The sequence below is a fragment of the Lepidochelys kempii genome, chromosome 6, assembly GCF_965140265.1.
Source record: "Lepidochelys kempii isolate rLepKem1 chromosome 6, rLepKem1.hap2, whole genome shotgun sequence".
Classification (NCBI taxonomy): domain Eukaryota; kingdom Metazoa; phylum Chordata; order Testudines; family Cheloniidae; genus Lepidochelys; species Lepidochelys kempii.
Window position 1 is genome coordinate 44954600 of NC_133261.1, and position 27850 is coordinate 44982449.

The 27850-nt window shown below is 42.7% G+C and overlaps 1 protein-coding gene across 1 annotated transcript in view; it reads left to right on the top strand.

Annotated features, from left to right (window-relative positions):
- The window catches only part of KIF18A (kinesin family member 18A), a 107998-nt gene extending 83023 nt beyond the window's left edge, over positions 1-24975 (top strand). The window contains exons 13-16 of the mRNA XM_073350650.1: positions 15532-16024; positions 16808-16912; positions 20704-20813; positions 24145-24975. Coding sequence (XP_073206751.1) covers positions 15532-16024; positions 16808-16912; positions 20704-20813; positions 24145-24284 — 848 coding nt within the window. The 3' untranslated portion in view covers positions 24285-24975. The remainder of the gene's footprint in view (positions 1-15531; positions 16025-16807; positions 16913-20703; positions 20814-24144) is intronic.
- The last annotated feature ends 2875 nt before the right edge of the window (positions 24976-27850 follow it).

Consider the following 27850-nt stretch of genomic DNA (forward strand, 5'->3'; position numbering starts at 1 on the left):
ATTGAAATCAATGTATTTGAAAATGTAGAAAACATCCAAAAATATTTTAATAAATAGTATGCTATTATTGTTTAACAGTGCGATTAATAGCGATTAATTTTTTTAATCACTTGACAGCCATAATTAAAATCTACCAGGTGTAGTTAGCTCTTGTACTGAGGTCTGTAGAAGAGAGTCCTCACAAAAAGGCGTCCAGTCACCACTAACTTCTTTGCATGGTTCCCAGATTTATAACTGCAGTGCTCTCTGCAGTTTTCACTTGTTAGTTTTGCAGCTTTTTGTTAAAAATGATAGCATTGGCATAGCTGGAAAATAAGAACCCTAGTACACTATGTATGGAAATGTCTCCTTTGGAAATATTTGCAGCTCATTGTTTGTCAGCCATGTTAATATGCCTGTAAATTTCCCCTGACAAATAAGGTAGAGACATATTAGAAGCATAGAACACAACCAAACTCCTGTGGATGGTGCTGAATCTGCATCAGGAAAAGAAATTCTTCTGCGAGTGCTTGTTCACGTCTATTCCACATTAGGTGTGTGCACGCCGCATGCATGAGCATCGGAAACTTTTTCCCTTAGCGGCTCCCGGCAGAGCCCCCCAAGTGGCACCACTGCACCGTGCATATATACCACTGCCGGCCCAACCCCCTCCAGTTCCTTCTTACCGTCCGTGGCGGCATTGGAACAACCTCTCTCTCTCTCTCTCTCTCGTAGAAGGGCAGTCCCTTAGCCTTCAGAGTAGCTGTTATCAGTTAGTTAACATACCCTTATTGTGGACACTTATGTGATTAGGTCCTTGCAGGCTTCCGGCACCCGCCCTGGGCTGCAGGGCATGCCGCAGGCCCACGGCTTCAAGGCTTGCGCCACATGCCGCAAACCTATGCCAGTTAGTGACCCCCACGACTCGTGTCTACGTTGCCTGGGGGACGGACATCAAACTGAACGGTCTAGGATTTGCAAGGCATTTAAGCCAAGAATAAAGAAAGAAAGAGACTTTCGTTTAAAGCAGCTGTTGATGGAGGCCACATTGCAGCCACGGGGTCTGGAGCACCCAACACCAGCTCAGGTTTCCTCGGTGCATAGTGCCCCGGAGCCGTCGGGAGACCTGGCACCAGCTAACCACCATAAACTGTCGGCCTCAGCGCTCCAGACTAGGCCCCGGCACCGCTCGTCCTCCCTGGTGCAGCCCCCAGCACAGCCGAAAGGAAGGCGCGGTCTTTCCCCGCACAGGAGGCCAGCGCCTCCCAAGGCCCCGAGCACCGATAAGAGCGGGAAGGCCGCGGTACCGGCGCTGACACCAGTGGTCCCAGGAGCACAAGCCCCACCGAGCCCTAAGTGATCTCAGTGCGGACGATGGGCTCGAGGGCATAACGGATCAGCCCTCCACGCCCGGCACCTTTGAGGCTGCAAAGGACCTCATCGAGCTGTCGGCAGCGAGCCCCCTCCCATATGGGGAGAATCCTCCAGCACCCATGCCTCGGGTGGCGTCGAGGGGTAAGCCAGCAATGGTGTGCTGCTCAAGGACACCATACAGCACCACTCCCAGAGTTGCTCCAGGTCGAGCTCCGACTCCGCGGACTCACAGTTGCCAGCAGCCCAGAAGCTGATCATGTCACCGGGAGTGGGCCGGCATGAGGAAGCACCGGAAAGGGCACAACTCTCTCCCCCAGAGACTGGCACTGGGAGGAGTTGAGACGGCCCTCGCCAGAGGACTCCCGCAGATGGTCCCGGTCCTGGGGATGCTGGTACTGCTCCCGCTCAGCCAGGAGCCAATCGTTCTCCTGCCAGCGCAGATCGTTGGCACCGCCATGGCCTTCGCAATCGGCATCGCCACAGTCCGGCGCCAACTCCGGCTGCTATAGTACCCGCACCGGGCCCCAGACAGCAGGGAACCTCAGGTGGACTGGCAACGGCCATTGGCCCTTCTGGACCCCCGGGGGCTATCAGGAGTGCCAAGGGGCCCCATCCAGGGCAAGTCACTCAGTGCAGCGGTCCTGGTCCCCGCACCAACGCCAGACGGTGCCGGAGGCTACAGTATCCAGGCCTCCAGCATCCCCCCAGGATAAACCGGAGAGACTAGCACTGAGTCCAGTGCCGTCCCTTGGACTCCCGCCCCTGCCTGAGTCAGAGGCCCCTCCCACAGGAGAAGGGGAGCAGGAGGACTAACCAGGGGGGTCGAGCAGCAGCTAACCTCCTTGTCATCCCCGGATGAGGCAGTGGTGGGTACAGAAGTGTCTGGCCCTCCACCAATAGACCATAGAGCCCACCAGGAGTTGCTATGCAGGGTCGTGCAGAACTTGGGGTTGCAGGCTGAGGAGACAGTTGAGAAGGCGGACCCCCTGGTGGCCATGGAGCCTCAAAGGTCCATCCAGAATAGCGCTCCCGCTCATTAAGACCATTCAGTCCAACTATAAGACCATATGGCATACCCAGGCCTCCAGCGCTCCAACGGCCAAAGGAGTGGAGCGTAAATACTTTGCCCTATCTAAGGGCTATGAGTTCCTGTTCTGCCACCCAAGTCCATGCTCCCTAATGGTCTCGGCAGTAAACGAAAGGGAGCGCCATGGACAGCAGGCCCCAGTCCCTAAGGCCAAGGAGGCGAAACGCCTGGACCTTTTTGGCAGAAAGGTGTACTCATCTGGGGGCCTTCAGCTAAGGATTGCAAACCAGCAGGCCATCCTCAACAGGCACAATTTCAACTCCTGGGCAGCGGTGGGGAAGTTTAAGGACAACCTCCCTCAAGGTTCCCAACAGGAGTTCATGGCCCTGGTGGACGAGGGCAAGTCAGTCGCCAAGATCTCTCTCCAGGCCTCCCTGGATTCGGCAGACGTGGCGGCTAGAACAATCGAGTCAGGGATGGTCATGAGGCGCTTGGCATGGCTCCAGGAGTCAGGCCTGCCGCCCGAGGTCCAGAATACGCTCCAGGACCTCCCCTTCGAAGGGTCCAGGCTCTTCTCGCACCAGACAGACATGAGGCTGCACAGCCTCAAGGACTCGCGAGCTATGCTTAAGTCGCTGGGTATGCACGCCCCGGCGACCCAGAAGAAGCCCTTTTAAGCTGCGGCCTCCTCCTCAACACCAGTACCAGCCTTGCCATAGGCATGAGCCTTACCGTAGGCGAGGCAGGGATAACAGGCAACGGCGCAATAACAATAGTAACAATAATGCGCCAGGCCAGAACCAAGGCCAACACAAACCCCATCCGGGCACTAAGCCAGGCTTTTGAAGGTGTGTTCGAGGACAGCGTACCAGACCAGGCACCGGATCCGTCCCTTTGTTTCCTGAACCGCCTGTCCTGTTTCTCCCGTGCATAGTCCACCATTACATCAGACCGTTGGGTCTTACACACGGTGCGGAACGGGTACTCCCTGCAGTTTTCCTCCCGCCCCCATTCCCTGTCCCTCTTCAGGGACCCCCTCACGAGCATCTCCTAGAGAAGGAAGTCCACTCGCTGCTAGAGGCGGGGGCGGTAGAGGCAGTGCCACACAGCCTAAGGGGGAAAGGGTTCTACTCCCAGTACTTCCTCGTCCCCAAGGCCAAAGGGGGCCTTCGCCCCATCCTAGACCTGCGCGGGCTCGACAAGTTCCTGGTCAAGGCCCGGTTCCGCATGGTTTCTCTGGGCACCATCATCCCTTCCCTTGATCTGGGTGACTGGTACTCTGCACTCGACATGAAGGACGCATAGTTTCATGTCGCCATCCACCCAGCACATCGGCGGTTTCTACGCTTCACCGTGGGCCCAGAACATTACCAGTTTGCAGTTCTCCCATTCAGTCTAGCCGCAGCCCCACAGGTGTTCACGAAGTGCATGGCAGTGGTGGCAGTCTTTTTATGAAGGCAGAGAATCCGGGTGTACCCGTACCTCGACGACTGGCTCCTGGCGGGACGATCCGAGGCGGAAGTGCGGGGCCATGTGGAGGTGGCCATAAGATTGTTCCGCGAGCTGGGGCTCCTGGTCAACGTCCCCAAGTCCACGCTCGTACCCACGCAGAAAGTGGAATTCATAGGGGCAGTCCTGAACGCGGTGCAGGCCAGGGAAAGCCTTCCAATATCCTGATTCTGAGCTATCCAGCAAGCGGTGGCCTCCCCATGCCAGTTTCCAGTGACAACGGCCAGATGCTGCCTGCAGCTGCTGGGTCACCTGATGCTGATGATGGACACGTCAGACCACGGATGGGGGGCTCACCGGGGGGACCTCATGATGCAGGGGTTGTGGTCCGGAGCAGAGCGGTCGCTCCATTATCAATGTGAAGGAGCTCAAGGCACTTGGTCTTGCCTGCCAGACCTTTCACACCACTCTGAGTGATCACAGCGTGACAGTTCTGACAGACAACACTGCTGCCATGTTTTATATAAACAAGGAGGGTGGGACTCATTCCTCGCCACTCTGTCACAAGTCTCTCCTCCTCTGGGACCTTTGCATAGCCCATGCAATTCACCTCGAGGCGTCCTATCTCCCGGGGGTACAAAACGAGCTGGCGGACTCCCTCAGCAGGTTGTACCGCATTCACGAGTGGACGCTCAGGGCGGACGTCGTGCTTTCGCTCTTCTGCAGATGGGGGTTTCCCCGGGTAGACCTGTTCGCCACCAGGGCCAACACCCAGTGCCCGTGGTTCTGCTCATTCCAGGGCCGCAGCCCAGGCTCGCTCGCGGACGTATGCCTTCCCCCCGCTCCCCTTGGTGTACAAGGTCCTACTCAAGGTGCACAGGGCCAAGGTGGTGGTGATCCTCATCACCCCAGCCTGGGCCCGACAGCACTGTACACGTTGCTCCTAGAGCTGTCGGTGGAGGCCCCAGTAGTCCTGCCCCTACACCGGGACCTCATTACGCAGGACGGCAGGCAGCTTCTCCACTCCGACCTACAGTCACTGCACCTGACTGCGTGGAGACTCTGTGGCTAAATGCCCTGGAGAGCCAGTGTTCCTTTCCCTTCCCAAGATTCTGCTTGGCAGTAGAAAGCCCTCTGCCAGGGCAATCTATATGGACAAGTGGAAAAGGTTCTCGTGTTGGTGTGAACCCCGACAGGTGCGGCCATGACAGGCCCCGGTGCAGGCCATCCTGGAGTACCTCCTGCACCTCAAGAAGCAAGGGCTAGCTCCGTCCCCATTCAGAGTACACCTAGCGGCCATCTCCGCCTTCCATCCAGAGTTCTCGGGGGGGCTCTGTGTTTTCCCACCCAATGGTGGGACGGTTCCTTAAAGGGGTGGAGCCCCTCGCTTCCTGTTCTCTCCTCCACCTTTCCTGGAAGGTGGCATTTCTGGTTGCCATTACCTCGGCCAGAAGGGTGTCCGAACTGAGGGCCCTCACCTCTGAACCACCGTCTACAGTATTTCACAAGGACAAGGTGCAGCTCCGGCCATACCCCAAGTTCCTCCTTAAAGTGGTCTCCTAATTCCATTTGGGCCAGGACATTTGTCTGCCAGTGTTCTTCCCAAAACCCCATACGGACCCGAGTCACCGCAGCTTGCACGCCCTGGATGTGCATCGAGCACTGGAGTTCTATCTGGAGCGCACCAAGCCTTTTCGCAAATCCACGCAGCTGTTTGTGGCTGTAGCTGAGAGGATGAAAGGCTTCCCAGTGTTGACGCAGCGGATTTCGTCTTGGATTACAAGCTGCATCCGGGCGTGCTATGAGCTCACAGGTGTTCCGGCCCCGGCGGTCACGGCCTACTCGACCAGGGCGTAATCGACTTCCACGATTCCAGGAAACCCCATTAATTACTATCCTATCTTTATGTATCACAACGCTTGTATTCAGCTGAACTCTATGGGAACGCTCATCCTGTGTAGTAAGAGTTGTTATTCAAGACTTTCCTTAAACTGCATTAATAATGTAATGACCGATATTAAAAGAGCCCCAAAATTTACTTATCTTGCTGTACTTAGCTTCAGTACTGTTCTTTCCTTGTAAGATTGGGATAACACAATGTTAAAGACTTCCCTAATTAATTCACTTTGTTTGATACATTTCATGCCCATCTCATGTTCAATTTGTGCCATAACTATTTGTGAATTTGTGTAAAGCAGCAGTCTGGTAAATATGGCTCCTGGGTTCTATGAAATATTTGTATCGCCATACTACCTCAGAGTCCTAGTCATGGTTCAGGACCCCCTTTTGGTAGGCCCTGACAAAAACAGAACAAAAAGACTGTTCCTGCCCCAAAGGTGCTTACGATCTAAATATAAAACAAAGGAAACTAGATGGGGATGGGGGGAGCAAAGGAACAATGAGTCAACATTGGTCAGCGTGATAGGTAATGGTCTCAGCACACCAGCAGCCTTGCTGTTGTCAAGTTTTTTTTGTTGGAATCATGGAAAAAAAGAGTTTTTAGCGGGATTTGAAAGAGGATTAATAGAACTCCCCAGAATAATTCCTAGAGCATATATTTTAGAAAAATATCAAATCCTGATTTTAAAATTGTCAGTAATGAAAAATCCACCATAAGCCTTGGTAATTTGTTCCAATGATTAAATTACTGTCACCATTAAAAATTTTCACTCTGTTCAGACTCTAGTCTGAATTTGTCTAGCTTCAACCTCCAGTCATTGAATCATGTTATACCTTTCTCTGCTAGATCAAAGAGCCCATTATTAAATATTTGTTCCCCATGTAGGTACTTATAGACTATAATCAAGTCACCCCTTAACCTTCCCTTTGTTAAGATAGACTCAAGGAGTTCAATCTATTTATCTCTATAAGACATGTTTTCTAATCCTTTAATCATTCTCATGGCTCTTCTCTGAACCCTCTCCAATTTATTAACATCCTTCTTGAACTGGGGGCACCAGAACTGGACACAGTATTTCAGGAGTGGTTGCACCAAATACAGAGGTAAAATATCCTCTCTACTTCTACCCAAGAATCCCTTGTTGATGCATCCCAGAATCACATTAGCTCTGTTGGACACAGCATCACATTGGGAGCTCATGTTCAGCTGATTATCCACCATGATCCCTAAATCTTTTTCAGAGTTACTGTTTCCCAAGATAGAGTTCCCCATCTGTAAGTAAGAACATAAGAACGGCCATACTGGGTCAGACCGAAGGACCATCTAGCCCAGTATCCTGTCTTCCAACAGTGGCCAATGCCAGGTGCCCCAAAGGGAATGAACAGGTGGTAATCAATTGATGCATTCTCCGTCGCTCATTCCCAGCTTCTTGCAAACAGAGGCTAGGGACTCCATCCTGGAGAATATCCATTGATAGACCCATTTTCCATTAATTTATCTAGTTCTTTTTTTAACCCTGTTATAGCCTTGGCCTTCACAACATCCTCTGGCAAAGAGTTCCACAGGTTGACTGTGCATTGTGTGAAGAAATACTTCCTTGTGTGTTAAACCTGCCTATTTATTAATTTAATTTGGTGACCCCTATGTGTTACTGTGTTATGAGAAGAAGTCAATAACACTTCCTTATTTATTTTCTTCACACCAGTCATGATTTTATAGACCTAAGTCGTATCCCCCCTTAGTCGTCTCTTTTCCAAGCTGAAAAGTCCAAGTTTTATTAATCTCTCCTCAAACGGCAGCTGTTCCATAGCCCTAATCATTTTTGTTGCACTTTTCCAATTTCAGTATATCTTTTTTTGAGATGGGGCAACCATATCTGCATGCAGTATTCAAGATGTGGACATACCATTGATTTATATAGAGGCAATATGATATTTTCTCCCTTATGATCTATCCCTTTCTTAATGATTCCCAACATCCTGTTCACTTTTTTGATTGCTGCTGCACGTTGAGTAGGTGTTTTCAGGGAACTATCCACAATGACTCCAAGATCTTTCTTGAGTGGTAACAGCTCATTTAGACCCCATAATTTTATATGTATAGTTAGGATTATGTTTTCCAATGTGCATTACTTTGCGTTTATCAACATTTAATTTCATCTGACATTTTGTTGGCCAGTCTTCCAGTTTTGAGAGATCCTTTTGTAGCTTCCCGCAATCTGCCTGGGACTTAACTATCTTGAGTAGTTTTGTATCATCTGCAAATTTTGCACCTCACTGGTTACCCCTTTTTCCAGATCATTTATGAATATGTTGAATAGGACTGGTCTCAGTACAGACCCCTGGAGGACACCATTATTTACCTCTCTCCATTCTGAAAACTGACCCTTTATTCCTACCCTTTGTTTCCTATCTTTTAAGCGGTTACCAATCCATGAGAGGATTGCCTCTTATCCCATGACAGCTTACTTTGCTTAAGAGTCTTTGGTGAGGGACCTTGTCAAAGGCTTTCTGAAAATCTAAGTACACTATATCCACTGGATCCACCTTGTCCACATGCTTGTTGACCCTCTTAAAGAATTCTAGCAGATTGGTGAGGCATGATTTCTCTTTACAAAAACCATGTTGACTTTTCCCCAAGAAATTATGTTTATCTATGTGTCTGACGTATGACATAGACACAGGACAGTATGGTACTTTTGCTGATATTTATGGGGAACTCCTCCCAAGTATGAGGTGAGCCTCTGAAAAAGCATGAAGGTGCTTGTTAAAAGTTTAACAAATGGACAATGGAGGCTGGCATTATAGGCCAATTGGATATGTGGGTGTCAACATCTCTATAGCAAATGGGCTGATAAGTAGGCTGGGAATAGGCCATGAAAACAAGTAGCTTATATTTAATGCAATAGAGAAGTGGGACCAAGTGGAGGATGTAAAGAGATGGGTGACATGAGCAGAGGGGATTAGCAGCAGCATTCTCAATGGATATGAGCAGGACAAGGTTGCATTAATCAAGGCCAGAAAAGAATGATGCAGTCACTGGGATGTGAGATAATGAGAATTTGGACATGTTTTACTGTATGGATGAATAGGAAAGGCTATCACTGGATACATCTACACTGAAACTGAGAGCTTGACTCAAGCTAGCATTGACTTTTAGCTAGCTAAAACTAGCAGGTTGGGCATTGCAATGTGAGCAGCAGCTTGGGCCAGCCACCCAAGCTCAGGCCCTGGGGGTCAGGCAGGCTTGGATTAGGGCAGTTAGCTCAAGCCGCTAACTGTGCCCCTACAGCCACACCGCTATTTTTAGCATGCTAGCTTGAGCAGAGGTAGTGTGATTCTGTCTATCCAGGTTGAGAGGGACGCTCCCAGCTGCAGTGTAAACATAATCTTAGGGTAAATCTACACAGCTGATGTAGTCACGGCTCCAGCTCTGGGCGAGCTCTCCCGGCACGGTAATACAACCACCTCTGCGAGGAGAGTAGCTACCAGCACTGGGAGCGTGGCTTCCAGCACTGTAGCACGATCTACACTGCCACTCTACAGTGCTGAAACTTGCAGCACTCGAGGGTGGGGGGGCTTAGTTTTCATACTCCTGAGCGAAGAAAGTTTCATCACTGTAAGTATCAGTGTAGACAAGGCCTTAGAGATGTTGGTTGCATCTGCATGACAAGATTTAGATGTAGCCTGGTTATAAGGACCTAGAAAGAGATGTCTTTCTTCACATCATTCGTGATGGAGGAGGAAAGTGAATAAGGAAGTTTTATTTACCCCTTCATATAATACAAGAACCAGGGATTACCTAATGAAATGAATAGGCAGCAGGTTTAAAACAAACAAAAAAGGAGGAAGTACTGCTTCACACAACACACAGTCAATCTGTGGAACTCGTTGCCAGGGGATATTGTGAAGGCCAAAACTATAACTGGGTTCAAAAAAATAATTAGGTCCATTGATTGAAAAAATGGTCAGGGATTCGACCCCATTCTCTGAGTATCCCTAAGTCTCTGACTGCCAGATGCTAGGACTGGATGATGGGATGGATCACTTGATAACTGCTTTGTTCTGCTCATTCCCTTTGAGGTTTCTGGCATTGGCTGCTGTCAGAAGACGGGATACCGAGCTAGATGGACCACTGGTCTGACACAGCCTAGCTGTTCTTATGTTCTTCCACAGCTCCTGTACCTTTTCTCCTTTCTGGCTTTGACACTTTGCTTTCTAGTTCCAGACCTTAGCTAGCCTGAGCCTGAGCCTGTGACAATAACGTTGTAAGCAGTGTTGACAACTCTCATAATTTTTTCATGAATATCACAATATTTAGTGTTTTTTCTTAAAGCCCCATATGCTAGAATCAAGAGATTACAGTAGGACATTCTCTTTACTTCTAGTATCTTGGCCACTTTGCCTTAGTACTCTGTTTTATTTTAACTTGTTGTTTACTATGAATTTCTTTCTGCTTGTGTTAGTTATTTTAAAGGCCTGGTATTTTTATTACTGGCTTATATTTGCCCAGATAGAACCCCTGCAATCTGCTTTTTATTAATGTACTTGTTTTGCAATATGAAATATTTCTTACTGTGATGAAGTTCAACAAATTATTAATGTTGGCAATAATTTTGTGTTCTCCACTGTCTAATTCATGGCTTAAATGCTCACATTTACAGTTAATATAAAAGTGTTTTCTGTATTTAGTCTTGTAGAAGCTTCTAAAACTTGGCACTCTCTCCAAGATGTTTGTGTATCACAGACTTACTTCCTAGTCATTCCTAGGACATTTGAATAACCCAGCATCTTACAGTAAGCAAACTTTCTGAAATTGGAACCTCATTGTCGGAATGTAACGGCAGACAAATAGAACACTAACCACTACTTTTTCCCGAAACACACACTTTCAGATGCATATAAGCTGCAGCAAAGCCTCATAAATTAATATTTAAAAATGTGTCCTGAAATGTTTAATGGATAGTTGTTTCAAAGACTAGAAATGGATTTGCTGGATAAAGCTTTGTGGGATTTCAGAATATAAGCTGTCCAAAAACCTTTAAATGGAAGCGCTGGTCACCATTTTTAGTTGTGACAGAAGGTACATATTCTGAATAAAGGACATTAGTTTTACAGTAAAAATGTATACAGTACTTGACAAAAGGCCAAGGATGAGAGAGCAGACCTTGTAGTGAACTATAAATGGAATCGTTAGTGCTCTTGCAAGAGCGCCAATTGAAACTAGTTTATAAACCAAAAAAACCCTCTTGCCTATCATTGGCCAATGGGCTTTGAGAAAAATAGCTGTCTGTATCACAGTATGGCTATAAAAGATAGTGGTAGGCGAAATGAAATGGAAGACTGGGAAATTATTTTTGAAACATATCTTTCATTTATGCTACACTCAAACAAAAATTCCACAGCTGTGAAATGAAACAGCATAATGAGAAAAGCCTGTTGAGAGTCTTTGGGTTAAGTTTAGAGGCGAGAGCAACAAGGGTGATATTGTGGTGGGCATGTGCTATAGACCATCAGATCAGAAGGATGAGGTAGACAAGGCTTTCTTCAGGTAGCTGACTGAAGTTTCCAGATCACAGGCCCTGGTTCTAATGGGGGACTTCAATCACCCTGACATCTACTGGGAGAGCAATACAGCAATGCACAGACAATCCAGGAAGTTTTTGGAGAGTGTTGGGGACAACTTCCTGGTACAAGTACTGGAGGAACCAACTAGGGGCCGTGCTCCTCTTGACTTGCTGCTTACAAACAGGGAAGAATTGGTAACGGAAGTAGAAGTGGGTCGCAACCTAGGCAGCAGTGAACATAAGACGGTTGAGTTCAGGATCCTGACAAAAAGAAGGAAGGAGAGTAGCAAAATACGGACCCTGGACTTCAGAAAAGCAGACTTCGACTTCCTTAGGGAACTGATGGGCAGCATCCCCTGTGAGGCTAATATGAGGGGGCAAGGAGTCCAGGAGAGCTGGCTGTATTTTAAAGAAGCCTTATTGAGGGCGCAGGAACCAAACCATTCTGATGTGCAGAAAGAATAGCAAATATGGCAGGCGACCAGCTTGGCTTAACAGTGAAATCTTCGGTGAGCTTAAACTCAAAAAGGACACTTACAAGAAGTGGAAATTTGGACAGATGACTAGGAAGGAGTATAAAAATATTGCTAGAGCATGCAGGGATGTAATCAGGAAGGTCAAGGCACAATTAAAGTTGCAGCTAGCAAAGGATATGAAGGGTAACAAGAAGGGTTTCTACAGGTATGTTAGCAACAAGAAGAAGGTCAGGGAAAGTGTGGGACCCCTTACTAATGGGGGAAGCAACATAGTGACAGATGATGTGGAAAAAAGCTGAAGTACTCAGTGCTTTTTTTGCCTCGGTCTTCACAGACAAGGTCAGCTCCCAGACTGCTGCACTGGGCAACACAGTATGGGGAGGAGGTGAGCAGTCCTCAGTGGTGAAAGAACGGGTTAAGGACTATTTAGAAAAGCTGGACATGCACAAGTCCATGGGTCCAGATCTAGTGCATCCAAGGGTGTTGAGGGAGTTGGCTGATGTGATTGCAGAGCCATTGGCCATTATCTTTGAAAATTCGTGGCAGTTGGGGGAGGTCCCAGACGATTGGAAAAAAGGAAATATCGTGCCCATATTTTAAAAAGGGAAGAAAGAGAAACAGGGGAACTTCAGACCAGTCAGCCTCACTTCAGCCCTCAGCAAAATCATGGAGCAGGTCCTCAAGGAATCCATTTTGAACCACTTGGAGGAGAGGAAGGTGATCAGAAACAGTCAACATGGAGTCATCAAGGGCAAGTCATGCCTGACCAACCTGATTGCCTTCTATGATGAGATAACTGGCTCTGGGGAAAAGCGGTGGATGTGATATATCTTGACTTTAGCAAAGCTTTTCATATGGTCTCCCACAGTATTTTTGCCAACAAGTTAAAGAAGTATGAATTGGATGAATGGACTATAAGGTGGATAGAAAGCTGACTAGATTGTCAGGCTCAACAGGTAGTGATCAACCGCTCGTTATCTAGTTGGCAGCCGGTATCAAGTGGAGTGCCCTAGGAGTCGGTCCTGGGGCCGGTTTTTTCAACATCTTTATTAATGATCTGGATGATGGGATGAATTGCACCCTCAGCAAGTTTGCAGATGACACTAAACTGGGGGGAGCGGTAGATACGCTGGAGGTTAGGGATAGGTCCAGAGTGACCTAGACAAATTAGAGGATTGGGCCAAAAGAAATCTGATGAGGTTCAACAAGGACAAGTGCAGAGTCCTGCACTTAGGAAGGAAGAATCCCATGCACCACTACAGGCTGGGGACCAACTGGCTAAGCAGCAGTTCTGCAGAAAAGGACCTGGGGATTACAGTGGACCAGAAGCTGGATATGTACCCTTGTTGCTAAGAAGGTCAATGGCATATTGGGCTGTAGCAGGAAGGCCAAACCACAACTGGAATTGCAGCTAGCAAGGGATGTGAAGGGTAACGAGAAGGGTTTCTAGAGGTATATACCCTTGTTGCCAAGAAGGTTAATGGCATATTGGGCTGCATTAGTAGGAGCATTGCCAGTAGATCAAGGGAAGTAATTATTCCCCTCTGTTCGGGGCTAGTGAGGCCACATCTGGAGTATTGTGTCCAGTTTTGGGCCCCCTACTACAGAAATGATGTGGACAAATTGGAGAGAGTCCAGAAGAGGGCAACGAAAATTATTAGGGGGCTGGGACACATGACTTACAAGGAGAGACTGAGGGAACTGAACTTATTTAGTCTGCAGAAGAGAAGAGTGAGGGGGGATTTGATAGCAGCCTTCAATTACCTGAAGGAGGGTTCCAAAGAGGATGGAACTAGGCTGTTCTTAGTGGTGGCAGATGACAGAACAAGAAGCAGTAGTCTCAAGTTGCGGTGGAGGAGGTCTAGGTTGGATATTAGGAAACACTATTTCACTAGGAGGATGGTGAAGCACTGGAATGGGTTACCAAGGGCGGTGGTGGAATCTCCATCCTTAGAGGTTTTTAAGGCCCAGCTTAACAAAGCCCTGGCTGGGATGATTTAGTTTGTGTTGGTGTTGGTCCTGCTTTGAGCAGGGGCTTGGACTAGATGACCTCCTGACATCTCTTCCAACCCTAATATTCTATGATTCTATTATTGTTTCTCTATTAACATTTCATCACTGCCCTCCCCTTTACTGCACAGAAAAGGTGGTAGTTAAGCTTTAGTTACAAACTAAAATTAGCAAATTATAAACTATGTGCTGTCTGGTCTTGTTGTTTGTATATACTGTAATTTTGTTGCAAAAATGAAAGTTATTATATTACCTATATTTTTTAAATCAACTTTCCATCCTTCACATGTTTTTCAAGCTGTTAAAAGCTCTAGGGTAATGTCTCTAGGAGAAAACTAAAGTTAAGGAACATTTCAGATTGATAAGCTCAAAATTCACTTCTAAAATTGCATTGAATTTTTTCTCAGTCAAAAGTTTTTTCATCTGTCCTCAGTGAGTACTGCAGTTTAACATTTCAGATTATTTCCTGAGCAATCTACTCACTACTTACTTGATCATAAGAATTAAGCAAGCAAAGTAGAGGTAAAGTATGATTCTGGGACTGCAAACGGAAGTCAAGCCAGCCCATAGTAGGTGTAATTGTAAGCGTATCAGAGTTTACTTCATCAGTTTAAAAGTTAAAATGAAAGTAAAATATAGGAACCTTTCATTTTTATGACTGGCCGCTGCTAGCTTCAATTTGTAACATGGGAATTGTTTCACTTATATTATAAACTACCCATTGACTAGGGTCACCACTAACCCAGCTATTTAAACAATGATATATATCTTACACTGATTCTCCTTTGCTAAAAACTTCAGCAATAATAGGATCTTCCTTCCTTTCTCCCCTCAGTTGTTTTTGTGCGTTTGTTTGTTTTAAATCAAGCCATAATACTTTAGTCATTCCACTTACTGAGGGGTAAACAGAGTATTCTCTGTTGGGTGTGATTGTGTATATCTACTTTCCTGCTTCCTTTGACATTTTAAAGATTTTCAGAAAACATTTAATTTTTTTTAATTGTTTCACTTTTATTAGAAATGGGGTTGTTTTTAGAAGAGTGACAAGATCCAATGTAACCTTCCTACTCTTCTTCTCTTTTCTTATTAGCTCCAAGGTTTCTTCCCTATTCTTGTCTCCTCCTCTACTCCCTCCACTTATAACAATCCTCTCTCCTTCCACCTCATGATCACACCTGCCCCACAGTGTGCAATACTTACTAGAAGTCAGCCAAATTAACAATGGCTACATTGTGAGGGCAGTTGGGGCCAGGTGCTCTTTTTTTAAGGAAAAATAATAACTTATGACTTAAAACCTTCAGGAACAACTAAGTTGTACAATAGCTAACCTGTGTAATCATCAGAGCTTACTTGCGTTATATTTATGCGCCATTCCCTAGTCACTGTCTTCTTTCTATTTTTTTGTCACACTCATCTGGAGTGTGTTGTTTCAAATTAGATTGTAAGCTCTTTAGGACAGAGATCTCTGTACATGTGTGAGTGCAGCACCAAATTCTGCAATACAGGTAATTACCATAATAGAAATAATTGTATTCTTTCCTTTAAATACAAATGTGTTCATTTAACAGAAATTATTTCTAATAGCTTTTTCTTGCATAGAAGTTTACTTTGTTTGGCAGAGGAGGGAGGAAAGAAGGGAAAATAAATGAAACCCCAGCTACACTAGTTTGAATTGTGGGTGAGGGGGAAGCAGTGCTCTAATGAACAGAGTTTCAGTAAACTGCTAACTAGTCTTCATTGTATTTATCAGGTACTCCTTCAGGAGTGCCTTCAGAAGAAGTCAAGAAAAATGTGCAACGTGTAAGCCAATGTGCAGTCCCTCCACAAAAAAGAACAAGGCGGAAACTCATGAACTCTCCAGCAACAGCGCAAAGTCCTAAAGCTTCTGAACAGTCTAGTCTTAGTTGCCTGGAGGATTCCCTCAGCAAGGAGGTTCGTCCTATTGTGTATACACCAGAAGTTTGCAGAAAATCTATGCCAATCTTTTGTACACAGACTGTGATAAAGCAACCATTACAAGTGGCAAGTCTTCCCGAAGTTAACAATTGTAATGTAGACATTCATTTCCCTTTGAAAGAAGAGTGTGACATGGACTTCACATATAACGTGATACCACAGTGTGAACAGATAGACATGAACTCAACAGTGACTCTGTATGAAGGTACAAGTAACACAAATGACCCTTCTGCTGACCTATCTGAAAAGGAGTCACACCTGTGCAGCAACAGCAGTGTTTTACAAAGGTAGTTATGTGCATCCGTGCATGAGGAGAATTCCTCATTCTTTTCCTATTCCTCTTTTCCTACATGCTTTGTTTTATATTGCTTCTTTTTATGCAGTTAATCTGTTTTAGTTTTACTGTTTTTTATTCTTCTAGTAAACTTAAATAACTAATGCTGTGATTTTTTTTTCAAAAGTTCTCAGCATTGGTCATTGAGGTCAATAATAAAATTTCCATTGATTTCAGTGGGAGGAGAGTCAAGCCAACACTTAGCATTTTTGAAACTCCTATCCTGTTTTAATGAGACCTTAAAAACAAACTGCAAATTAAGTTGTTAAATTTTCTGGTCATTTTGGATGTATTTTGCTACCGAATATACTAGGGATGAGGTATAGGGCACTCACTGGGAGTCAGGAAAACTGGGTACTATTCCCAGTACTGCTTCTGTGTGGCATTAGAAAAACTGAGATTCAGAGAAATTAAGAAGTGTTCCCAGCTGTAAAATGGGGAAATACTAATCCTCCTTCGAAAGCACTTTTTAGTCCTCTGAGGAAAACTGCCATATAAATGTTAACTACTAATATCATAGTACCATGTTTTGGCTTTCAAAAGAAAAGTTATGATGTCCTTACCTTTCAAAAAAGACATTATAACTATTTCTGCTTTTTATTGGAATAAATTCATTTTATTACCAGTACTGTTTTTTTCAGTTGAAAAACACTTACTTGGCTAAAAGTGAAAAATAACTGTTTTGACACAGGATAGGGTCTTCATAATTTAAATTAGTATCTTATTTTAATTTCAGACTTGGTCTCCCATCACTGCTGAATAAAAATCCTGGTCCAATGCATGAGCAGCCATCTTATATGGCAATGACTTCGGCTGCTGAGAGAAAAAGAAAGTTATTAAGGTAATTTTAAAAACAGTGTCTGTTCCACTGCCATTCAAATGAGCTTTTACCTACTGCTCTCATTTTCATCACAATTCATTTTCATCACAATTCCCACATGTGAAGAAGTTTTTATCAAGTCACTGGTGTCCAGAAATATGAGAAATTATTCTGACCCACAATGGCTTTGACAATTCAGATTTAAGTATTAACCTTCCCAAGTTAATAAGGTTCTTAAAAGGGTTTTTTTTTATATGAACCGTTTTTTAGTTTTAGTAGAATCAGTACAGACTAACAATGCATTTTCCATAACTGTCTTACACTGTGTTTGGGAAAACGACTTCTGATTTAGAAGGGGAAATTGCATCATCAATTTGAAAATCAAATTTCTATCTGAAAGTGTGCTTACTGTTACAGAAAACACTGAAGATTACCAACACTGAAAGAGAGAAGAAATGTTTTTCATGCATTTGACATCCTTTGTGTGTGTTGTCAATTTCACTGTTTTGTTGGTCAATTACAATTTCTATCTCAACCATTATAACTTCACTTTCGTGGACTGCACTACTTAGATCCTGAAAGAGAATGTTTACTAGTAATAGCAGCAGCAAAGCTGAAACTGGAAGGGCAGCAAGCAGGCTTCTATGCAAGGGAAGGGCATGAAGGATAAAGGGTGGCCTCATGTTTTGTGGAGTTACTCTGTGGCCTGTGAAAAATCGCTTCTGAACATCAGGGTAGTAGAAAAATCCCTCTCACACCACACCAGTTTTTAAGAGGTTTTTTTTTTTAATTTCAGGAGATGCTATTCAAGGGTCCTTTAGCAGAAAAATTTGTTTTTAATTAAAAACAAAAAAAATAGCATCCCTTTAAATAAGTTGCTGTTATAGATTGGCACTGGTTGATACAGTCAGTAATGCATTCCAGCATAAGTTATTTTTTAATGTCTGAATGAAGGCTCTATCCATAAAATGCTTCTGGAGAAGTCATGAATCCTGATATCAAGTTTCAAGTAGTTGTTTGGGTTTTTTTAATATTATTAGCACATTTGAGTGAGAAATGCAACCCTAATTTTATGAGTGTTTATCATTTTAAAAAAAAAAACAAATCTTCAGTTATTCCTAATTTAGCAAAGGCACAGGCTGCAGAAATGCAGCACAGGCTGCATCACTGTTCTGGGACCTTTTTAAAACAGGTCTGTTCTTCCTGGAAGTTCAGTACACTCACTCATTCCAAGAAGTGAAGAAGCTCCATGCTCATGCTTTAGTTGACATCAATTTAAATTTAAAAGGAAGTGTTCTGTTGTTGCTTTCTGGGCTGGGAGAGGTATCTTTTGTATTTCCACATATTCTGAAATAATTGAGTTGAGCTAAACAATCCAGATTCCTGTGGCATTTTGTCAAAGCAGTGCACAGCATTCTAAGGAAAAATAACTAAATTTCTCAGAGTACATGAAATGCCTCAGTTAAGTTTGCTGCAAAATCACTCACTAATTCCTAAGGTTAAGAGGTTAATCCTAGAAACGTACATAATTACCATTTTTGTTTCTGAAACTTTCTTTTGCCTGATTAGATGCAAATATTATGTAACAGTAAAAACTCTTCTAAATTGAAGCATTCCACTGTCTTCCATTTAAACCACTAAAGTCATACAGCCTAATCGCCCCCCCCCCCCAAAACAGCTGCTTCACTATCCCCACCCCCACTTCTCCCACACACTTTTTCCTGCTCTCCGAACCAGGATAACTTTTAGAGGAAACCTCAGCACTTGCTCTCTCAGTAATACTCTCTTCTTTTCCTCCCTAAAATCATGCTGTCTGACCACAAGCAACACACTCATTCCTAAAACCAGATGAGACACATTTCACCCTCTCTTATCTAACACTGTGTGGGGAAGAGAGAAGGGAACCACATTCTTGTTTATGGAGAAGGAAGAGAGATAGCATTCCTTATATTTTCCTCCTCTCCCCCCCCCCCCCCCACTGCCCCATGCCCTCCCTACACCAAATATATCCCTCGCAATCCAGCATCGAAATACAATGTCTAAATCTCAACCATCCCTCCCCCAACACACACGCGCACACACACACACACACTTGCTAAACATAGTAACCAGCAACCCTGGTTCCCAGGCCAGTGACTGGAAGCCAGTCATTAGTAACATGGGGAGGAAGGGGGGAGGGTCCCTTGCTAAAGGCTCCTCACATGCCCCCACTGAGTGGATCCTCTTCTCAGGAGCCAGGCTTCAGAGATAAAGGGGCCCCAGCAGGAAGCAGATCCTAGCCTTAATCAGTTTTCCTGTTTGCTGTGTATTTGAGTAGAACACAAGCTTTTTAATAAAACAGCCTTTAAACCAGAGTTCTATAAAGTATGAAGGATGGTGCTATAAAATACTGTTAGAGAAACAAGAAAACATGTAGAAATGTAGCTGTGGTTTATATTTTAAAAATTACTGTATCTGGATTTCAAAGTTGTCTTACAGAATCAGGTCATGGAGGGTGAGCGGGACAATAGTGGTAGGAGTGTGATGCCACTGACAACTTCATGTTCATTGTAGTTCATTGTCATGCTTTAATTCCATTAGTTGAAATACTATAAAATACTAGTTTTTTTTCTTTTAGTAAACTGTCAGCTTCAACCACCTTCTTTAAAGCTTAGCTGTGAAATGATTGTCTCCCTCCATCCATCCAGCTCCACTATATGGAGGGAGAGGGAGAATTATTGTAGTAATGAAAAAATTGACTGAAGCAATATACACAGCTTGACCATTTCGAGACCTTTTTATTCATGTGACATCTGGTTTCTGTTTAGTACGCTTATGTCCTTAATTATGACCATCCAATTAGCATCCATTGCTTCCCAAATATCAATGGAATTTTGGACTACATTGTTTCATGAAATGATGTACTTGTTTGTTTTTATTTTCACAATTAATACATTCCTACAAGATTGTAGTACAAAGCTTTAAAAGAAAACTGTTTGAAATGAAATCTGAAGACAGCCACCAGAAAGAAAATTGAGTTTATTCTGTTGCATTTTTTTAGTAAGACCCACTAATACTAGGTGATACTGTTTAATATGACAGGTTTCAGAGTAACAGCAGTGTTAGTCTGTATTCGCAAAAAGAAAAGGAGTACTTGTGGCACCTTAGAGAATAACCAATTTATTTGAGCATAAGCTTTCGTGAGCTACAGCACACTTCATCGGATGCATACTGTGGAAAGTACAGAAGATCTTTTTATACATATAAACCATGAAAAAATGGGTGTTTACCACTACAAAAGGTTTTCTCTCCACCCACCCCACTCTCCAGCTGGTAATAGCTTATCTAAAGTGATCACTCTCCTTACAATGTGTATGATAATCGAGTTGGGCCATTTCCAGCACAAATCCAGGTTTCTCCCCACTTTAGATAAGCTATTACCAACAGGAGAGTGGGTTTGTGGGGGCGGGGAGAAAACCTGGATTTGTGCTGGAAATGGCCCAACTTCATTATCATACACATTGTAAGGAGAGTGATCACTTTAGATAAGCTATTACCAGCAGGAGAGTGGGGTGGGAGGAGGTATTGTTTCATGGTCTCTGTGTATATAATGGCTTCTGCAGGTTCCACAGTATGCATCCGATGAAGTGAGCTGTAGCTCACGAAAGCTTATGCTCAAATAAATTGGTTAGCCTCTAAGGTGCCACAAGTACTCCTTTTCTTTTTACTGTTTAATATGTTTTCAGACTGCATGTCCTGAAATACCAAGGTACAGTGAGAGGGCTTAACATTGCTTCACTAAAAGTAAATTTTTTATTTGCCTTTTTTTCAAGTTCTGTGCCAAAGAGTGGGTTAAGTAGCCTGCAAAATACTGTGTCTGCAAAGCGTATTCGACAGGATATCTTGTTAAGTCATAAACCTTTACGAGTGCCCAAAAAAGCAGGTAAGTGTCAAAACTATAACTTATGATATTAAACTGGAATTTGTGGCCATGGCTGGTTGTGTAGGAGGTCCAAGATTAAATTCTGACATTTACAATTTGTCATTTTCATGGTTTGCTGCTGTGATCAGTCAGCTAAGCTGTTTGCTGAATATGGTATGTCCACTCATTTAAAAAACAAACACAAAAAACAACAAACACCCAACTTGGAATAAGTTTAGTCAATTATTGGGTCTTGATTAGACGTGGTCCCAGTATTCCAAGTTTATAACAAATGTAAATGATAAAAACATCATCTTTATAGGTACTTGAATGATTTTAATCACTCTAAAAGCATACTCTTCACTGATAGCAGGTTTGATCTGGCACAGTCCCATTGACAAGTATCAGCTTTAAGTGCCTGCTATGGAATTTCCAGATCTGCTTTTATTGAGAAATAAAATAATCTCTTAAGCACTTTGCCAAACCTTTCTTGAATGCTTGCTTCATCTTTTAACACAGCACTGATTACTTTTCCAACTAGAGATTTATGAGATAAATTTTTGATACCGTTTGGGAAAACACAGCAGTGAAGTTGAGAAGATGAAATTTGCAAGCAATATTTAAGGATTCTTTAGCCGCTAGCAATTGTTTACAATACTGTAGGTCAGTGGTTCTCAAAGCCGGTCCGCCATTTGTTCAGGGAAAGCCCCTGGTGCGCCGGACCGGTTTCTTTACCTGCCATGTCCGCAGATTCAGCCGATCACAGCTGCCACTGGCTGCGGTTCGCCGGTCCAGGCCAATGGGGGCTGCGGGAAGTGGCGCAGGCCAAGGGACATGCTGGCCACCCTTCCCGCAGCCCCCATTGGCCTGAAGCAGCGAACTGCGGCCAGTGGGAGCCGCGATCGGCCGAACCTGTGGATGCGGCAGGTAAACAAATCGGTCCGGTGCACCAGGGGCTTTCCCTGAACAAGTGGCGGATCGGCTTTGAGAACCACTGCTGTAGGTGGTGTTCCCAAAACATTCTGTAAAACGTGGTTATAATAGTGACTTGCAAGAAACTTCTGTCTGAGATATAGAAAACTCTGTTATAACAAAGTCTATTACTGATTAAAAATGTATGAAGAGCATTTGTCCCACAATTTTCCAAAAAAGTGTGGCTTTCTTAGTTCTAAATTAACATTTAGTCTCTGTGTGCTCGGAGTGCCCATTGTAGATGCTAATGTATTTTATATTATTGTTAGTTTCCTCGCATTGAAGGGCGTGTTACTCAAGGATTAAACCCAAGTAATCTGTTGCAAATTTGCCTCAAACTAAAACACCCAAAACTAAGTCTATTTTGTATTAGAAAGAACTATCCAGGTTCATGTATTCTAACTGTCCTCCTTCCCACTTGGCAAATATCCCTTGAACCTTTTGCCCTGAAACAACAGCTGCTGAAGGCAAGATTTAAAAGTCAAACTGTGACATCTTAATAATTGTAAAAGTAAATTATCTTCCCTAATCTCGTTCTCCCCAGCCAGTGTTTCACACAGATTTCTCTCTTAACTGGTCCTTTTGTCACCTCAGCTCACTCTTGATTTTACACCTTTTAAGCTCCTATTTACTCTTGGTCTTCATCTCCAAATGAATTTTTACTAAGTATCCTTACTCTCATCTTTCCAAAAACTTGTGAAGCCCACCTGTTCTATGAAAACTTCCACATAGAGCAACCATAACTAAAGCTGATCAGAACATTTTTGACTAAATGTTCTTTATTAAAATGTGTTGCTTTGTCAAAGCCAAAATGTATTTATTTTCATGAAGTTTTCTACAAAACGTTTTTGAGGTCCAGGGTAGACACTCTGGTCGCTTCCGAAGACTTTTTGTATCCAAACACAGACATTTTGACTGTGTCACAGGACTCTTTGCCGCTTACACATTTTGACATAACTGTGTTTCAAAAAAAATGTTCAAAGGATTTGTTTTTCCTTCCACAAATTTCAAAAGTTGTCAAACGGAATATTTACTCTCTGGACAGCTCTTAACCTTAATCCCATACGATGTATTCTATAATATCTTGCATAGTGCTGTACATTTTTGTCAGGACTTCAGTTTCATTTTTATTTGTGGAAAGCAACCTCACACCAGTGTTACTATCCTCTTTCATCAGGATTTTAGATGTATTTTCCCTTTCTTTAACAGTGCATACAGAATCTAAAACAAAAGCTGAATGCTTTCTGTAACTTTATGTATGGGAAGAGATTATATGGAAAACTCTGAGCTAGATTGTGGACTATGTCAGAACTGAATTCAGCACGGCTCAGGAATGGGGAGGATGCAAAAATGATTTTAAAGCTACCTATGCCTTCCCTCCTCTACCATTCTTAGTCATTCCCAATGGTGGCATAATCCTCTTGTACAATTTTAGAGTAGGTTGAAGGCTACTCTACATTTCATTCTGCTGACTTTAGCTTAAAGGCATGCTCTGGTCGCATACCCTTTCCCACAGACAAAATCTAGCAATAGTATAGTTGCAATAGAATAGTGTAGCTTTTTTGAAAGTTTATAGTAGACAGGCTTCTGTACTTCTGTGTACAGTGCTATCTCCATGTTACTTATTTCTACCAAGTGTTAGGAAATAAGGGATACCAACATCAATTTCTATAACTGAATTGTTAAGGAATCATGTATTTGAGTACCTAGTTTAATACTGCAAAATATTAGACATACCGAAAAGATTTTTTTAAAAGAAAAGGGATAAACACAAGTTAGTTTTCCTGCCTTTCAGGCATTTAGTAACACATACTTCAGATATGTCATGTGCTTAAATACTATGTCACTGAGGTCAAGAAGAAAGAGTTCTGCTCTTACGATAGTAGCAGTTTTGTTTCCAAAAAGGCATGCTTCCGGGGAAAGAATGAGGTGGTGCTCAATAGCTAACAGTAAGTTCTGTTGGTTTTTTTTCAAATTGAGTTAGGTAAATTTGTCTACATACAAATTTGAATAGGGTATTAGGCATACTAGAGAATAAAGTGTCAAATATATATCTACATATTATGTATACATTATATAGTTTCTTTCAATAAGGCACAACGTTAAGTGGAGTCCGATACCTCCTTTACTGGTCATGTTTCTGTATCTTCCACTACAAATTTAGCAGAGCAAATTATCTTCTCACCTAGGAGAGCTGGCTTTTTTTTTTTTTTTTTTTTTTAATAATGAAAGCTAGACGCTGATAAATGTAGAAAAAGCTGTAGAATCCACACACTATCTCACAAGGTTGCCCCCAACATGAAACAAAATAAAGAAACAACGCTCATACTTTTTGAAAGAGGGTTGTTGTTTTTTAAAATGACATCTATTTCTTCATTAGGAATTGGAACAAGAAGCCGGAAACAAGAACCAAATATGCAGAGAAACCTTGTTGGAAGTCTTTCTGAAGACAATGTAACATTGGGTCTGAAATCAAGGACATCAACAAATCTTTTAATTCGTCTTTCTAAGAAAAAGTAAGATTTAGATGTGATGCTCATCATTTCAGGCAGGACTGGAAGCATTCAAGTAAAGGATGGACTTTGATTTTTCCCTGCTGCAGTATTTCTTGTCTGAGACTCATCAGCCCATGTCTGCCACTGTAATGCACAATTCTAGAATGACCACTTACCTTTCCAAGGAGAATTTCATTGAAATATATCTTTGAAATTTAAATTTTACAAAACTTTTTAATGGATGCCCATTCTGGCTTCCCATAAACATATACAGACTTTTACTACTGTGTTTTAGCAAGAGAATAGAAACGAGTCATTGGGCTTGGGGATGACGATTGTGATGTCCACTTATTTCATGATGCTGTTTCCATAACCCTTTCAAGCATAATAATAAATTACTGCCTTGCAGTAGTCAAACTCTTCAGGAACCGGTAGTGTCAGCTTTTTTAAGAAATCCCTTTTTAACATCACTTACAAATTCCCAGTCTTTATTATGATACATCAAATGTTTAAATAATTAGAACATTCAGTTTATTGCTTTTATGCTTTTCACTGAAATTTTCTACTATTAAACTTTCATTTTTCATTTACAAATAAATGAAACAGCCCCTTATGTTAACATATTCATGCTTTAGGCATTGGAATGTCAATTTGTTCTAAAATATTAATGTGATGATGTAGGATGATAGCACCAACAGGGTACCAGAAGACAGGAAAAGAGTTTACTAGAATTTTTTTTAAATGGTAGCCGTAATATTTTGAGCTCAGACTTTTAATTTGACAATTTGAAATCTGTTGTTTAACCTAATTGCTTGAACAACTTAAAAAACAGCTCTATATTTTGATGTTTTATAGTTTTCAAAACTCTAATTTTATTGTAAATAGGTGAATTATGTTAATTGTTCTGAATAAAGTTTTTTTAACTGTAAACAAAGAGTAGTAATGTTCTGTGAATTTAAAATTTAGAAAAAATGAGCTTCTTCTGTGGCTGCCTCTTCTAACCTAGAGACCATCTGAATTAATACTGGTTTTACTGGTAGTGTTTTAATAACTCTAGTTTGTGCTGGACATTTTGTCATATGTATTTAATCAGGTTAGCTTTGTGTGCTAATAATTATTTAATATTTAAATTTCACTAGCGCCCAGGGACCCCAGTCGTGATCATGATGACCCCATTATGCTAGGTCTCTGCAAACTTAAAATTAAACAAGGGAGTGACCCTGACCTATTGGGATGGCCTATTGACATCAGTGAGGGTTCTGCTATTGATTTGTGTGGCACTGGGATTTCCCATGAGTCCATGATGATAGATGCGACTAACATATGAAGTATGGACAAAATCATTTGTTTTGAAAAATTTCACTTATTTTTTGGAAAAGGTGGATCCAACAGTGTTTCATTTAATAAAATTGTCATATTTTTAATCATGTAAAAGAAATTATATTTTAAAACCTCTTGGAAACTTAAAATGAAATCTGTTGTCTTCTATTTTTAATTTTCTTCATATAGTGTCTGTCATGAGAAGTCAAGTACCAGAAGCAAACCTAACAATACAAATGGACTCTCCTAAAATCTTGACTTCTGTCTGATTTGCAAAAATGCACTTAGATGCCACAATACCATGCTGTTCATACTAGCTTTAGCATGCCAAAGCATGATAAAGAAAATAGAAAACATGATCTGCATAATTCAGAATGAAAATAGTGTTGAGGTTTAGTGTCATTGTAATCATCTTGGATGCTATGGTAATGACGCTATATCAATACCTGAGTGGAACTAAGTGGTTCAATTTAAGGACTTGTCTATATGGGGACATCTAGGAAAGTTCATCCAAATTAACTCAAGATATGAATTTGAAGTAGATTAGATAAATAGCATTAAACCCCTGTATGAACACCCTCATTCAAAATTAAAGTGGTCTTAATTCAGTTTATTTTAATTTACTTGTCCCTGTGTAGAGAATCCCTAATAATTATCACCTTACATGTGAAAACAGTGCTCTTGAAAGCAAATTTTAATTTGTGAACTTTGGATTCCAATACAGCTAGGATCATGAATAACAGTTTATTTGAATAAAATATTTCATTTGTATATCTTCCAAATTCTCATTGTGTAATATACTATATGTGCCGGGGAACTCTATGCTGATACTGCTTCATGTCTGCATTAAGTATGTTGGTTTTAGCTATAAAATGCAAACTTAGTGCTCTTTGCTTTCACTACCTCAGAAGTTCAAAAATACACATAAGGCCATTTCTACCAGTTTTGGAAAGGTTCCTAGGTGATTAATTATTCCATCAATGAGGTCTTCATATTTTTATTGAGCAATATAGATTTTATTAATTTTAATGTATTTTGCTTACATTTTGCATGGAATGCTTAAGATCACCCTGAAAGAAACCCACAAAGCAAGTATGTTGAGAAAAATATGGCGACCGCACATATTATCAGGGTAATGTGATAACGCTAATCTTAAATTTATATTTAGAACTGAACTAGAAGAAAGTACAGAACAACAAAATGTTAGTAGCTTCACACATCTACACACAAGTCATCCAGCTAGACATACCAATGTATTTAGAACCCGTTGAAGTGAGTTTATCAGAGCATTCCGTAAGGAACATGTTTCTGGACTGGAACCATGGTCCCTACCTCTGGCTTTCCTGGGCTATTAATAGTTCAAGCTTTTTACCAATAGTAAACTTCAATAACTGAATGGCAAGTAACTAGTCTTCTGTGCGGTTAGGTGCTATTTTATGCTCCCAGTCTTTCCATTCTCCACAGGAAAAGTGCTAACTGGATTTCTTTATTTCTATCTGCAGTCTTTCTGAACCACCCGCATCCTGAATGCCTTCTTATTCTTTCATCCAAAATGATCCCACCCCTTTCCTGATTGACCCTAATGAACACTTCTTCCTTTTATCTCCCTTTCCACTGCCCCATACTTCTATACTTTCATCCACAAAGCCAGTGTTCCACATACCCAACCATCCCACACTTCTCCATCCCAACCTTCCTACTGGTCCCCACGCTCTCTCCCAGCAGGTAGGATGAGGTGGAGCTCATAAACATTTATAGGACCTTATCACTATCTTGTAATCTTCATTCTCTGTTTGCGGAGCAATCAGGTTAACAAGAAATTTGGTAGGGCCCTAATTTTAAATGGGTTTAGTGACTTCTAATGTTTTTTTTTAAGTACTATGATTAAGTGGTCCAAGCTTTTCTGTTTTTAATAGGAAACTTTAATATCCTTGAACAGTAGTCCTCACACTGGATCGTGACCCCAAAGTGGGTTGCAACCCTATTTTAATGGGGTTGCCAGGGCCAGTGTTAGACTTTCTAGGACTTAGGGCTGAAGCCAAAGCCTGAGCCCTGCTGCCCAGGGCTGACGCTAAAGCCCAAAGGTTTCAGCCCAGGGCAGCAGGGCTTGGGCTCCGGCCCACCCCTGCCCAGAGTCATTTAGTAATTTTTGTTGGCAGAAGGGGGTCACGGTGCAATGAAGTTTGAGAACCACTGTCCTAGAAGATCCCCTCCTCACAAAAAGCTACGGACCAATAGTTGATACTATCAGTGCCTGCCTCAAAGCCCATT